Source organism: Alligator mississippiensis, chromosome 4 (genome assembly GCF_030867095.1).
Source record: "Alligator mississippiensis isolate rAllMis1 chromosome 4, rAllMis1, whole genome shotgun sequence".
In the NCBI taxonomy this organism is placed as follows: Eukaryota; Metazoa; Chordata; order Crocodylia; family Alligatoridae; genus Alligator; species Alligator mississippiensis.
Window position 1 is genome coordinate 74,139,413 of NC_081827.1, and position 15,492 is coordinate 74,154,904.

A 15,492-nucleotide genomic window follows, 5' to 3' on the forward strand; every position below is an offset into this window, starting at 1 on the left:
GACAATGCATTAAAATGGTTTACACTTTTGAAATGCCAGTATATCAGTCACTTTTCCTGGTGTCTCAGGCCAGGTACAGCCATTGCACTTTTATCAGTATAAGTGACTGGAAACCGGTCTATACCCATAACAGAACAGAAGTTCTGCACACATAAATTTGTTTAAAAATGGCAGAACCCAATCTAAGTTTTGCCCCCGCAAAGGGCAATCATGTATTCTGTTTGCTACCAACCTAAACTATACTGCTTGCAAAAAAACACATAACTTGCATCAATTCTGCCTTGGGCTTTTTGAATGTCTGTACCTAACCTCAGATACCAACCAGGGCCCAGAGGATTTCTAGTCATCTGAAATTGATAGGAGACTCTGCTAACTGCTTTCTTGCACTATCCACACACATTTGCTGCCTGCATGCAGACCCTCAGGAAAGTTTAGTCATTGTTAAACTAAACTCCGGAATGTATGAAAAAAATGTTAATTCAAAGAAACTGTGTTCTCTCAAGCAAGGTCTTATAAGTGAAACAACACCACCTGGTGGTTTAAAATATAAAACACCTGACTGCACAACTTATAGTGAATAATATACTTTTTAACACACATATGGCATGTCAATCAAATATATTTTTGTGTTTTAATAGTTTACTAAACTTATACAGCTTTGCCAGGTGTTTGAATGGGTTTCATCTTAAAATATATACACTACTATTTAAAATTATGTTATGATACCTTTTCCAGAAAGCATTAAATAAAGGAGGGAGGAAAATACACAGAATCATAGAAGTAGGGTCAGAAGGGACCTTGCAGATCTTCAGGTCTGACCCCCTGCCTGGGCAGGAAGAAAACTGGACTCAAATGACCCCAGCCAGGTAGGCATCAAGCCACTTCTTAAAGACCCCCAGGGTAGGAGCCAGCACCACTTCCCTTGGAAGTTGGTTCCAGATCCTAGCCATCCTAACTGTGAAGTAGTTCTTATGGATGTCTAATCTAAACCTACTCTCCAACAACTTGTGGCCATTATTCCTTGTTATCCCAGGGGGCGCTAGGGGAAACAAGGTCTCCCCCAAACCCTTCAGGGCCCCCTAGTGAGTTTATAGACAGTCACCAGGTCCCCCCTCAGCCTTCTCTTGTGAAGGCTGAACAGGTTCAGGTTCCGGAACCTCTCGTTGTAGGGTGTGCCCTGCTGTCCCCGGATCATGTGGGTGGCCCTCCTCTGGATCCTCTCAATGTTGTCCACATCCCTCTTGAAGTGGGGTGCCCAGAACTGGACACAGTACTCCAGCTGCGGCCTGACCAGTGTCGCGGAGAGGGGGAAGATCACCTCCTTGGACCTACTTGAGATGCACCTGTGGATGCACGATAAGGTCCAGTTAGCCCTGCCGACCGTGACCTCGCATTCTCGGCCCACGTTCATCTTGGAGTCAATAATGACTCCAAGATCCCTTTCTGCCTTCGTGCTCTCAAGAAGGGAGTTTCCCATCTTATAAGTGTGCTGCTGGTTACTACTGCCCAAGTGCAGCACCCTGCATTTGTCCATATTGAAATACATCCTGTTTTTGTTAGCCCACCCCTGCAACCTATCCAGGTCTTTCTGCAGTCTCTTCCTCCCTGCTAACATGCCCACCTCTCCCCATATTTTGGTATCATCACCAAATTTGAACAGGTTGCTTTTCACCCCGTCGTCCAAATTGCTGATGAAGAAATTGAACAGCGCGGGCCCAAGGACCAAGCCCTGGGGAACTCCACTGCCCACTTCCCCCCAGGTCAAATATGACCCATCCACCACCACCCTCTGAGTGCGACCCTTCAGCCAATTCGCAATCCATCTGACCGTGTAGGCATCGATGCCACAGTCACCTAGTTTTTTAATGAGGATGGGGTGGTCGACAGTGTCAAAGGCCTTGCTGAAGTCCAGAAAGACTACATCCACAGTGACACCTGCATCCAATGCTTTTGTGACCTGATCGTAAAAGGCAATCAGGTTGGTCTGACATGACCTGCCCCTAATGAAACCGTGCTGGTTGCCCCTGAGCATCATCCCTGATGCCGGCCCATCACAGAAGTGCTCCTTGCTGATCTTCTCAAAGAGTTTCCCCAGGATTGAGGTAAGACTGATGGGCCTATAGTTGCCTGAGTCCTCCCTCCTCCCTTTTTTAAAGATGGGGACCACATTGGCTATCTTCCAATCATCTAGCACCTGGCCCGAGCACCACGAGCACTCGTAAAGCCGTGCCAAGGGCCCTGCAATAACCCCTGCTAGCTCCCTCAACACCCTGGGGTGAAGAGCATCTGGACCTGCTGATTTGAACACGTCCAGCCCCTCCAGTAGCACTCTAACCCAGTCCTCCTCAACCTTAGGTCTTGAGGCATTCCCCTCAAGTCCATCTTGAATCACGGTGGGGGAGTCCCGGTCCCTGCACAAGAAAATGGAGGCGAAGAATTTGTTAAAGAGGTCTGCCTTCTCCTCTGGCACAACCACCAGATTGCCCAGCGTATCTTGCAGGGGCCCCACATTTCCTGGCGCCTTCTTCATCCTCTCTATATATTTGAAAAAGGACTTTTTATTATCTTTGATCTTGGACACTAGTCCTAGCTCTATGTCCGCCTTAGCTTTCCTAACAGCCCCGCTACAGGCCCGAGCAGTTGAGGTATACTCCTCTTTGGAGATTGCCCCCCCTTTCCACTGGGTGTACGCCACCTTTTTGGCAACCAGGCATTCCCGGATGTCCTTGGTGAGCCAGGGAGGCTTTTGGGCACTCTTGCCCCCTTTGCTTCTAGTTGGGATCATCACCTCTTGGGCCCTGAGTATTGTCTCCTTAAGGAACAACCACTCACCTTGGGCACTGAGTTCCCCTGCCCTCGAGAACCCCAGCGCCTCTCCCAATAATCTCCTCAACTCCTTGAAGTTGGCCCTCTTGAAGTCTAGGGCTACTGCCTTGCTGCAGGCCCTTGACACCCTGCACTGGATGATGAATTCCAGCAAGCGATGATCACTATCACCCAGGTGGTCAAGGACCTGGAGGCCCCTTACCAGATCATCGCCTGTGGCCAAGACCAGGTCCAACAGGGCATTCCCTCTGGTGGGACTGTGCACCTCCTGGGTTAAGTGGAGGTCCTGTATCTCAGCCAGGAACCTCCTGGAACGGTCCGACCTGGCTGACTGCTCCTCCCAGCAGATGTCCAGGTAATTTAGATCACCCATGACAACTACATCCCTTGCCTTAAGTGCCTCTGCAAGCTGGCCCAAAAATTCCTGGCAGTTAATCAGTACCAACTTGGGTGGGGAGAAGGCAGAGAAGCAGCCCTGGGCACTACCTTTGCTTCAGGGGCACAAAAATAGCTGCCACCACTTTGCCACTGCCACTACCACCATAGCATCATGCATCATGCCTGTTCTGGGCACAGAGCTACCCTTGTATGCCTCTATATTTATTCAGTATCGAATCTGGGGATATCATGGACTCATTTAGAGAAGAAGAGAGTTTGAATCTAGTTTTGTGGCTATTTCCATTATTTTCCTTCCTAAGCCAGAAAGAGGCAGAAGAATCAGGGATGGGTATATTTTGAACTTGGAGCAGTGCAGAAGAGGGCAGAGATTGAAGAAAAAGGTGAAATTTCCTTTTACAACATATCACAGATGCTTCTAATGAATGACTAGCATACAAAAACGGCTTTTCCAAGGAAGTGCTGGCTGTAGGATACTAATACAGCAAGGGTCTAATCCTGGAGTATAGGAGGGCAAATTATATTCCATGTCAGGCAACAGTGAAAGAAAAGCAGTCCGTCATAGCTGACAGTTCAAAGTTTGTGAGTCCTTAATTCGGTCACTCAGCAACAGGGAGGAAGTTAAATGAAAGCATGTGTACATAAGGAAGACTGATTACTGATTAGGACTTGCTTATAAATTCACTTAAGTGCTTTAGTCTATAGCACACAGTATCTGTGAAATAGAAAAAGGAAAATGTACCATGCTTAATTCAAAAGGCATTAGTGTTTGATCTACTTGCAGTCAAATCAATAACCTATCCGTAGGAAGATTATATTCATATGGCCAGAGCCAAAAAATACTTGGCCACATAAAAAAGGACACAGGCTGACTTCAGATACCTAAAGTCTGAAACTGCAGCACAGAAAGACCACAGCACAGGGAATACCATGTCTACACACAAAACCTACCACACCAGGCAGCAGTGTCCTCAACCATGCTGTGATGCTCCTCCCAAATGCCTTTTGAAATGTTAGTTCTCTGCTGAATAACAGTAACAATTGGCTTGCTCAAAGCCAGTTTCCAGTTCAAGAGGCAGCCTGAACAGCGCACAGCAGCATACTTATGGGTGCTGCTGCCACTCATGGTAAGCATGCTATGTGGACAGAGTGCCAGTGACTCACTTTATGACCTGAAAACTCAGTAGGCATAATTCTGCTTTCTGCACATCCAAACAGCACCCTGATCTGAGCAGCCAAGTATCTTACTCCTAAGTATTGGATCCAGAAGCTATGTGGAATAATGCCTGGGTCCTCTCAGGGGCCCAATCTAGCAGGTTTGCTATGATCCGATATAAGCTAACAGACACTTTCATTTGAAAGCATGGCAGGACTGGTGCTGCCTGCCTTGTATGAGCATAGAGCAGGGGTATCAAACTCATCATGCTCCATGGGCAGGGTGAGGAGCTTGGGGCCAGTCTGTGGGTCAGATGAGGCCCACAGCCTGGCCCCATACACCCTATACAGCATGCACCCTGGACTGGTCCCATGTACCATATGCAGTGTATGCCCTAGACTGGCCTTGCACACTGCATGCAGTGTGTGCTCCAGATCCCCACATTGTACATGGTGCACATACTGCTCCAGCTCCACCCATGGCATGAGGTGTGCACCAGACCAGTTTTGCACATGAGCTTAAGTCGGAGCTCTTTTAAATATTTTCTGATTAAAAACACCTTGTCAAATAATTGTTAACCAGCTCATCTGAAAATGTTATACATCTGAGCTTTACAGTTTGTAAAATACAAATGAAATTTTCAAAGGCATTTTTAAGTCAAGACAGCAAAGTTAAACATACTTGGCTAAGTTTCTTCCCCCTTGATGACAGCTGAGCTTGCCCTCTAGAGGATGCAGAAATTCCTTTAACTTCTAAATCCATTTAAATTAGATTGTGGGCTTCACGGTGGTAGACTGCAAAACAACAAAAAACTATATGAAAACTGCATCTTTTCCAAATACTCTTATAAATGTCATTAAATTACAAAGAGTGAACCTACTGCTCACAACTTGGAAGTTTCTTTGATGTCTTGGCTGCCTTTCCACTTCTATAGCAGTCAAGACCTTCTCTTGCCAGTACTCATAGCTTTCCTGATACCAAGTCCAGTCTTCTCTCTTAGCTTCATGCCTTCAAAACACCACCTCATGTAATTTGTACCTTTCCTCAACCCCGACTTCAATCCTATAGAACTTTGTTCACCACTGCAAACTTCCTGTACTCCAGAACTTTTACCACTGGTTTCTCTATAACAGAGGCCTCCAACCTTTTCATGGTGAAGATCACTTTTTGCAAGTAAAGGGCACCCCAAGATCTACCGTGCACCACCCCCCCCTTTTCATGGTGAAGATCACTTTTTGCAAGTAAAGGGCACCCCAAGATCTACCGTGCACCACCCCCCACCCATGTTCCCCTGGACTGCGGAGTGTCCCAGACCCAGCCAGGCCAGGGCCCAATCCTACTTCTGTGCAGCAGCTGTGCTGAGCCGCACCCACCCAACAGCCAGACGAATGTGGTGCAGGGCCCCAGACCAGCTAGGTCTGGAAGTCTCTGCAGTGTAGGGGCATGTGGGGGGGGCTCCCACCACTGGGTGCAGCCCAATGGAGGCCCTGGGGACCCGAGCTCACCCCACTTACCCCGCCCGCTCTGGGAGGAGGCTGCTGTTGCTCCAAGCTGCCCGCTGTGCCTGGAGCACGAGGTAGGGGTTGGAGGGCGACAGGCCCCATGCCTCCACTGAGCTGCGCCCACCCCCGCCATGTGCCCCTAGAGCATGGAGACTTCCAGACCCAGCCAGGGCAGGGCCCGATGCCATATGTGTATGGCTGCTGGGGGCTCAGCACAGCCGCGGCACATAAGTGGGATTGCCCCCGACCTGGCCCCAAGGCCTCCACTGAGCTGCGCCCAGCGGCGGAAGCCCTCTTCCTTCCCCTGCCCCCTGCCCCACCACGTGCCCCTAGACCACGGAGACTTCCAGACCCAGCCAGGCCAGGGCCCAATGCCATATGTGTCCAGCTGCCAGAGGCTCAGCACAGCCACGGCACATAAGTGGGATCGCCCCCGACCCGGCCAGGTCTGGGAAAATCTGGTCATCCAGGGATACTGGGGGGGAGGGGTGCTCTTGTTGCTGGACGCAGTCCAGCAGAGGCCCCAGGGGCCTTTGCACACCCCACCTGTGATCGGAATGAGGCAGCTGCTGCTGCTGAGCTAAGGCGTGCCAGCACGTAGCCAGCTTGCAGCAAGGCCCGAGGTGCAGCAGGGCTAGAGGTGCAGTGGCAGCAGCCTCTAGCACCTCCACCCCTACAGAGATGAGAGGAGCCCCCAAGGTTCGAATCCTCCCACCACCCAGCCAGGCTCGGGTCCTACTTACCTTTCCCTGCTCCTGGCTGGGCTGCACAGTCAGTCGCTCACTGCGGGAAACCTTGATCAGGCCCCTGCCCCTTCCCTCCCCGACAGATTGACCTGTTGGAGGATAGGGGGACAGGTGTGTGCATGCACGTGTGCTCAGCTCTCCCCCAACCCAGGATTAACCAAGAGAGTCCAGTATGTACTTGTTGACCAGGATCGACAAACTCCAAACATACCCTTTTGGCATGCTCCTTCCCTTCCACAAATTCAATGTACAGCAGGGTTGCCAAACTTGTTGGGCTCTGCAGGTCCTGTACAGACTGTGGGGATTCTCATGGGATCTGAACCTAGATTTAATCCCCACAGCTGCTGGAGCTGTTGGTTTGACATGGCTCCAGAGCTCAGTAATTTAACACTAGTGTTTACCTTCCCCTTTCCCCACCACTACAGATCTTAATTGCTTCAGCAGAGGGCAAGAGGGAAGGGGAGGGGAGCAGCACTGACTCCCTGGGTTCCACAGTCATGCCAAAACATCGGGAGTTAATAATGCCACAGCCACAGGGACTCTGGCATTCCCATCAATGAGCTCCACAGGCCAAATCCAGCCTACAGAGGGGGAGTGGAGCACCCCATAAGCAGCCCCAAGAGCCATCTGGCATACATCCCTGTGCCAAATCCAGCCCACAGGCCATGTTTTATACCCTGGCTTATGCTGTGCCAAATGCCAGTTATCTGAATATCAATTAAGTACACAAACCACATAAGTGCATAGGAACTCTTCACTACAGCATCTATTTTGTAACTTAAGTATAATGCAGTCTTTTTTATACCAAATCAGAAGCCATCATTTTCCACGCTTTTTAAGCAGCCTTGACTTGATGAGGTCATGTCAATGTTGAGGCAGTCATTAACAAGGCACAAGAAACAAAAGAAAGAGCTGTAACAAAGTATAAAAAGCTTAGTGCAGGCTGTTCCTGAAGCTCAGGAGCATAGTATACATTAAATTCACATAAGTCATCACTTTTTTTCAGTCTGAGGTTATGCACTTCCACGGCTTATGCTACATCCTCCTCCACTGATGCACCTGCAGCCTGTCTCCCTTACTTCAAGATCCCCTCCGAAATCAGTCTGTCCATGACTTCATGAGGTGGCCACATTTCTATGTCCACATAGTTCCTACTATTCACTCCCCAAAGTAGGAAGCAGAAATGTATGTTATTTGTAAAGAATGCATCTAAAATAACATCAAGACTTTCTTGCAAAATATAAGGAGTTTTGATCACAACAACAGAGAAAAGGAATGGTCACTGCATTTCCACTTTTAGCATCAACATGCCTCTAAAAGAGGGGTCAGCAATCCCTGGCATGTGTGCCAAGCATGGCACGCGAGGCCATTTTGCTTGGCACGCCATGGCCAGCCCCGGCTCTGGGTAGCTGCTGCCAGAGACAGAGCCCAGGCTGCTCCCAGCAGGGCTTTCAGCATCCCAGCTGCCTGCTGGGAGCAACCCAGGCTCCCAGCTGGCAGCAGCTACCCAGAGCTGGCATCAGCTCTGTGCTGGTGGCGACTGCATGGGCACCTCGCGGTGGGCTATGCTGCCCCACTGTCCGCTCTGAGATGCGCACACAGTTGCCGCCAGCATAGAGCTGATGCTGGAACTGTGAAGCCCAGCGCAGCTTTTTGCAGCCTGCCCACTGCCTGCTGCCGCTGCCCAGAGCCCAGGCTGGCTATAAACAGCTGCGCTGGGCTCCAGAACCCTGTTATCACCTCTGTGCCGGAAGCGGGGGAGAGACTTGGGCTGCACTGCCTCAGGCTCCTCCCCCACCACCCGCTCCGATGCCTGGGTGCATGCGCTGGTACAGAGCTGATGCCGGAGCCCAAAGCCTGGCACAGCTGTTTGGAGCCTCCCGGCTCCAGCTTGCCCCAGCTCTCGGTAGCTGCTGCTAGCTGGAAGCCCAGGCTGCTCCCAGCAGGCAGCTGGGACGCTGCAAGCCCTGCTGGGAGCAGCCCAGGCTCCAGCAGCTACCCAGTGCTAGGGTAGCTGTTGACAGCCACAGAGCTTGGGCTGGGGGGCAGGGGCTTTGTGGGGGGGAAGGGGCACAAGCAGGGCATCCTGCCATGTACCCCTTGCCCTCATTTTGTTTTTCTGGCATGCCGGCACTCTGGCACCATCCAAGGTAGGCATTGTGGTGCTTTTCAACACTCTGGCCAAAAAACATTGCCTACCCCTGCTCTAAAATATTTTATTTCAAAATCTGATCATAACAGACTAAAATTAGTCCTGTAGCTTTATGGAGATTTAACTGCCACATGATAAAAGTAGAGTCTCAAAACAAGGGGAAAAAAAGCTTATGGTGGAGATAACTAGTTTGTGAACTATCTGCAGTTCTTCACAAATAAGAATTACTACCACTATGGACCAGTACGGCTACAACCTGGATACCTGACACATGGAAGATATTGAATTTTAGCCAATTTTTAAAATGAAATCTTCATATTTTCTCAAGCAGGAAGCAACTGTGACCACCTGAAACCAAGCTCATGCTCCTGTCTTTGTTTCAAGATAATTTGCATCATCACAGATCCTTACAGGAGGTGAGAGGCTCCATACCAGCTATGAACGACTGCCCAGAGGAGTTTTCCCCCTATTGACTCCTCTGTGAAATCCTATGAAATACGAACTTTCATTTCTACCCAGGAGAACTTTTACAATCTTTCTCCAATGCCTGATGAAGGGTGTTTGTGCCCAAAAGCTTGTGATTAATGTTTTGGGTTTTTTTGCAAAAATCTTGCTGGTCTAATACAAGATATCATCTCTACTAGGAGTCCCGATTGCCTTTTAACACTATGGATACACTTATGGGTAGTCTGAAAAGAAAGACAAGAGGCTGAATAAGGGGGTGAGGTTACACTTAGACTGTGAAATCTGAGGGATGTCAAGTGGTGTGAAACTAGAAGGTGCAGTGAGCAGTTGCAGGTTAACAGTCAATAAGAGACAGTGCCTGCACAGCTCTGCCAAGGGCTGGTGATGATGAAGAGCAGGAGTGCAGCTAGGAGCCAGGACAGCTGGGTTTTGGGGCTGCTGTAGGTGGGGACCCAGTATGATGCATCATGTGATACCAAAGGACATCAAATTGCTTGTTTTAACCCCAGGGAACTGCCTGCAGTTACCCTCACTAGGCATGGGAAAGGTTAAACAACTGATCCTTTTAGCCAGTAAGTGCAGCCATAACCAGTTAGCTTACTCTTATGGGCAGACACGCTCTGGCAGGGAAGGGGGAAAGGGAAACCCTGTGGTGTTGCAGGAATGAGAAGGAAAGACCAAGGGGCACTAGTATCCCTAGCCTAAGAGGAAAACAGCTTAATGACTGCTCCATTAAGCAATTAGCTGCTTGTTCACAGCTGCTCCTTCACTCCACCGGGCTTCACAAGGGCTCGCCTCCCCCAGCCCGAGCTGTGTGCACTTGTGGTTGCTCCTTTAACCAGGAGTGTGTACATGCCGCCCCCCACACAGACCACCTGGCAGCTCGACCCAGAGCCGGCCCCGCCGCGGAGACCCTGCGCGGGCAGGGAGCACAGGCCGGCGGGCCTTGGAAGCGCCCTTAGCGGGGGCTAAATCGGCGCGTCCCAAACTTTTCCCCAGCCTGACGTCGCTAGTAGCCCCCTTTCCTCAGCATCCCCCGCCCGCTGCTGTCACCACCTCGCGACCCGCAGTTTGGGACCCGCTGGTCTCAGGGTAACTTCGGCCCGAGGAGGGGGGGCTCTTCCCCGCTCCAGCTCGGCCGGCAGCGTTGCCTGGGGCCGCCAACAGGCCTCGCTGCCATGTCGGCCCGAGACCAGCAACCGCGGCGGCAGCCGAGGAACCCGGCCGAGACCCCGCGGGGCCGCAGCGCGGGCGGCGAGGCCGGGGGGGCCGCGACGCGTCCCTTGCCCGGGAGCGGGCACGCGAGCCCGCGGGGCCCGTACCTGCTCTGCGGCCCTCGGCGCGGACGCTCCGGCAGGCGGAGCCGGGGGCGGGGCAGGGCCCGGCCGCTGCTCCCGCTCCCGCTCCCGCTCCCGCTCCCGCCCCCGGCACCGACCGGGCGACTCGCTTTCCTGAGCTCTCGGCAAGGGAAGAATAGCTGTTATTTTTATCTGAGGTCAAAAACAAGTGAAAAGGAACAGTTGGATCTCCTCCCCCCTCTTGTACATTATTTGTGCCCAGGTGTGCAACTGGCTTATCGCACTGGATATTGGTTATACCTAGGTTAGCAATAAAGTTGGATAGGTCAGGGAAGATCATCAGCAAATAGGAAGAGCCCTATTCTCCCCAGCACCACCTGGGATGACAAGGAACAATGGTAATAAGCTGATGGAGAACAGGTTTAGGTTAGAGATCAGGGGGCAATATTTTACAGTGAGGGTGGCCAGAATCTCGAACCAACTTCCTAGGGAAGTGGTCCTCGCTTCTACTTTGGGTAAATTAAAAAAGAGGTTAGATGATCACCTGTCTGGGGTCTTGTGAAGCCAGCATTCATTCCTGCCTGTGGCAGGGGGTCAGGCTAGATGATCTGGTCAGGTCCCTCCTGACCCTACCTACTATGACTAATATCACTCCTTCCCTTCTTGAGCTGATCCCAGCCAAACAGAACTGAATGATATGTGAGACAACACAGAAAGCTTACAGCAGTACTACTGGCACTCTACAAAACCAGAACTTCACAGAATCATAGAAAGATAGGGCTGGAAGGAAACTCTGGAGGTCATCTAATCTAACCTCTTGCCTTCTCCAAACCATCCCACAACAAATCCTTTTCTAAGCTATTACAGAAACTACACAGGTAAAGCAGGGGCACATGGGCAGACCATGTCCTGGAAGGATTGTTAAAATGCACCAAGAGATCCAAGGAAGAGGGCCGTGCTTCTGTAACAGAGGGGGGCAAAACCACCCAGAGTCTCTACCAATCTGATCATGGGGTAAAATTCCTCCCTGACCCCAAACGTGGTGGTGATCTGTGTGACCCCAAGCAGAGAGTCAAGACACTCTAGCTAGCAACCCACAGATTTTAGTCCCAATATGAGCACTGGCACACCCAAGTCAAAATCCCCACCCTTGGCTGCAGCCAATACTTACTTATTATTTTAGGACCAAGTTGATAGCACTGGAAACTCTCATAAATACCATTCATTAAGGCCTTACCACGATCAGAAAAAGGTTTAACCATTAACTTCAGTGGAAGTGGGAGTGGTTCTCAATTTTTTTGGGTTGTATATCTTTTTAAATTTGTTTTTGATGCTTGGTATCCTTTAATTCCATGCTATGGATAATAAAAAGTAATGATACCAATCACTACGTTGTAACCTGTTCAACAACCAAAGAGATGTCTCCCCTGCTTTTTTTCCCTTAATTTATATTTCTCTTTTCCCTTCTGCTTTCCCCTTCCTTTCTCTTGCATACTCTAATTTGAGAAAACCAGGAATCAGGATTTGGGATTATATAAAAAAATCATTGATTCAGTGAATATTTTTTTGAACAATTTCAAATATGCATTCATGAACAATCAAATACTAATCTGAATTCTATAAAACTAGTAATAGATTAATACTAAATTAAAGGTGTCCAAATATAGTTTAAGATAATATATTTGTAGAAGTCTGTTAATAACTTTGAAACTTTGGGAACCATTAAAATCTTACAGTGACTGATGTAGCTGCAGTTTACACCATTTGTCTACAGTATACTTTCTCGATCAGAAGAGACACGTGGACTTATCATTTTTAACAACATATGACATATGCCAGAAGGAAGTTAGGAAAGATTATAACTGAATTACTCAAAAACTATGCAAGTGGAAAAATGTACAAACCTCATTTTAACAAAAGCACGATGCATAAATTGCCTCTTTAATATTACTTTGATTTGCTATTACTATAGCCAGCATAATATGCATGAAACAAAATTTGAAGAATAGTAGACAAGATGACTGCATGCCAAAGTAATTAAATACTCCTGATACTACACTACTTGTGAATTCATAACTCCTAAGTGAAATATAATCAACATCAATATTAACACTTACTTCACAATGTACTATAGGAATCTCTTAGGTCAATCATTGCAAGGAAAATTAAGAAAATAGTGCAAACAGTTTTGAACAGCTTTTATTCAAATGCATAGCTATAATTTTTGTATAACAAACAGAACCATGTGCCCATATATATGTCTTTTCATCCTTATAAAGGAAAAAAGGGGATCCTCTGTTCTGTTTTTACATAATCATATGTGCTGTTCTACATTGTTGTAATCCTCAGCTATTTTTTTTTTTTTGTAAATAAACTAGTCCAGCCTTAATGCACTACGAAAGAATTGGGTCAAATTCTGCTCCAAGGCACGGGCGCTTCTCACAGCAGTGCCAGTAGAGATTAATTATTTTTTTTTCTTTCAAGCAGTGGAGAATTTTCTGAAGACAGAGAGCTAGAGCCTCATCTGGTATAACTTGTCATCACTCCACTGCAGATAATAGTGGAAGATTTTGCCTGTAGTATGCAACTTTTAAATCCTATATATATTGGAGTTGAGCAGTCTTCCTTGAAGGATATATTTTCCTTGTGTAACATTCAGTGGGTTGCTGGAAATTATTCCATGTTCTTATCATTCTTGGCTTCTGGGAAGCTTCTTTTGTTTTGTTCGAGTGTCACAACAGATTCTTGAAAGGAGGCAAGTTTCATACAGTACTTCAAAACTATGCTTTTCAACTTAAGCTTCAAGGTCGTAGAACACCAGGTCCTATCTAGAGTCATTTTTTTAAGCCTGTGACTGTAGTCCTTGCCTTCACTTGGTAAGACTTCAGTGTTAAAAATAAGTTTCTGCAAAAACTTTTTCATGGAAAAGATAATATTCTCCTTAAAGCAGATGGCCAATTCCCAGTATGCTGCATAGGTCAATGATAAAGCATAAGCAAAGGTTCAGCAAATGATTAAAGTTTCTTAACTCGTGCACATTTAACCCCTCCTTGTATGCATGATGCATCTGACTTATTATTTTAGGGACTCAAAATAATCACATATGCCTATTATTAAATTTAATTATTTTTATTTACATTTTATTTAAAAACAATGTTTAGATATAGATGCCTGAATAAGGATGAGATCAGTGTGCAATTTTAAAAGGTGGTAAAAACTATGAGGTAAGATTTCATACACCAAGACTCAACCCAAAGCAAGCTCCGAGTTGTAAACTTTTAGATAAAATGTAAATTATAAATATATGACACACAAACTCCGGATATTCATTATGTTTTTTCTTTTTCATGTAATATGATCATCAACAATATTCAGCATTTTAGGAAATATTTCATACTTAAATACTGTATTATAATACTGTATTAGATCTCAAGCCATTTTACTAAAGGTGATCTATACCATTATCTTCATTTTATAAAAGTGAAATGACACAGATCAGGGAAGTGATTTACCCAATATCACTCACCAGGCTAAGGATAGAAGCCAAGATATAGGAGTCCAAAGTCCTTGCCCAGTGTATTATCCACTTCATAAGGCTTCCCAAGTTCAGAAATATTGTGTCCAACATGCTACACTTTTTTTGTCTGACACATTTCCTTAAATGTCGGTAAGGTAAAACAGTGAACAGTATCAAAGCCCAATAAACAAAAAAAGGGAAATTATTAAGACAGACCATAATCTAAAATAAGACTAGCCAGCTTTATTGTAATTCACAGGTATACAAAGGACTATTCAGCCTTCTCAACAGTACAAAAGAATGTACTTGAGTTCTGAAACTTGAGTATCTTTACTTTTCATCAAAACAGAACAAAACTCAAGCACTTTAGAATTTCAGGGTAACTTAGACCATTGTTTTCCAAAATGTTGATAGCTGGTCCACACTTTTTTTTTAAATTAAATTGGGAGCACACTTCACTCTTACGCCTGAAAAGGGGGGTTGTGTGTGTGGGGGGGGGGGGGGAAGAGGGGTATTTCAAAATGTAACATATTCCATTCCCCTGCCAGAGGAAATCGTACCACTGCTGGGATGTACTGTTAAAAATGACATGAAATATCTCTCTCTTTTAAGCAAAGGATCAGTCTATACCAGTGATTCTCAACCTTTAGAGACTAGAGGCACCCTTCCATAATTTTTCTGAAATTTTGTGGAACCACAGAGGAGGATCTCTGAGATGGAACTAATTTCAGAAAAGATATGGAAGGCAGGTCTTGAGGCTAAAAATGTTAAGAAACACTGATTTAGCTGGTACTATTTAAGGGCTGCAGGGACATGACCTCCATCCTGCTGTATCCTGCTTTTTCCATTGACTCCCCTCTCTCTACCACTGGGGTGACCTCAGGGAGCAAGGGCAGACCCAGTTACTGAGGCTGCTTCTTCAGGGTCTCGCACCTGATAACCACCCCTGTAGCCTCTTCTGCTGGCCCCAGGAAATTGGAGTAGTAGAAGGGATAAGTCAGGCTGTAAAATTCTGGCTCCAGATCAGCAACTGCCTGCCCTCCTGCTCATAGCCTGGGACAAGGGCTGGCAGGGGGCAGGGAAGGGTTGGGGAAGGCAACAGCAGCAGCAAATCAGCAAAGTAGCAGCAGCAAGTGCCGCTGGAGTAGCTGGGAAAGGGACAGGATGCCAGATGAGGGAAGAGAGCATTTACTAGGCCTATGCAAAGCAGCTAGTATTTGCTTCAGATTCAGATTCAGCCAGTTTGGGGAACAGTGATTCAATTCAGTGATTTGAATCGCTGTCCCAAATTGATTCGGCTGAATCTGATTCAGAGATTTGGCCGCCGCCAAATTGGCTGAATCAAACAGGGCCCATCCCCTACCCACTCTCCCAGCCCCATCCATGGCTGCTCAGCCCCAACCCCAGCGTCCCAGCTCTTTAAAAAAAAGAAAA

General features: G+C 47.5%; 1 protein-coding gene across 11 annotated transcripts in view; it reads right to left on the bottom strand.

Moving 5' to 3' along the window:
- Window positions 1–10,667, bottom strand: part of CAPS2 (calcyphosine 2) — a 77,171-nt gene extending 66,504 nt beyond the window's left edge. For 5 of the 11 annotated variants that reach the window (XM_059726099.1, XM_059726102.1, XM_059726100.1 and 2 more), the window contains exons 1-2: window positions 5,060–5,139; window positions 1,103–1,343 (exon numbers count right to left, since the gene is read on the bottom strand). In XM_059726099.1, the coding sequence (XP_059582082.1) occupies window positions 1,103–1,195 (93 nt within the window). In that variant the 5' untranslated portion in view covers window positions 1,196–1,343; window positions 5,060–5,139. Of the gene's footprint in view, window positions 1–1,102; window positions 1,344–5,059; window positions 5,173–5,258; window positions 5,387–6,623; window positions 6,716–7,431; window positions 7,539–10,565 lie in introns of those variants that run through there. The other 6 variants (XM_019493729.2, XM_014595865.3, XM_014595866.3 and 3 more) reach the window with 6 other exon arrangements.
- Window positions 10,668–15,492: the final 4,825 nt, after the last annotated feature.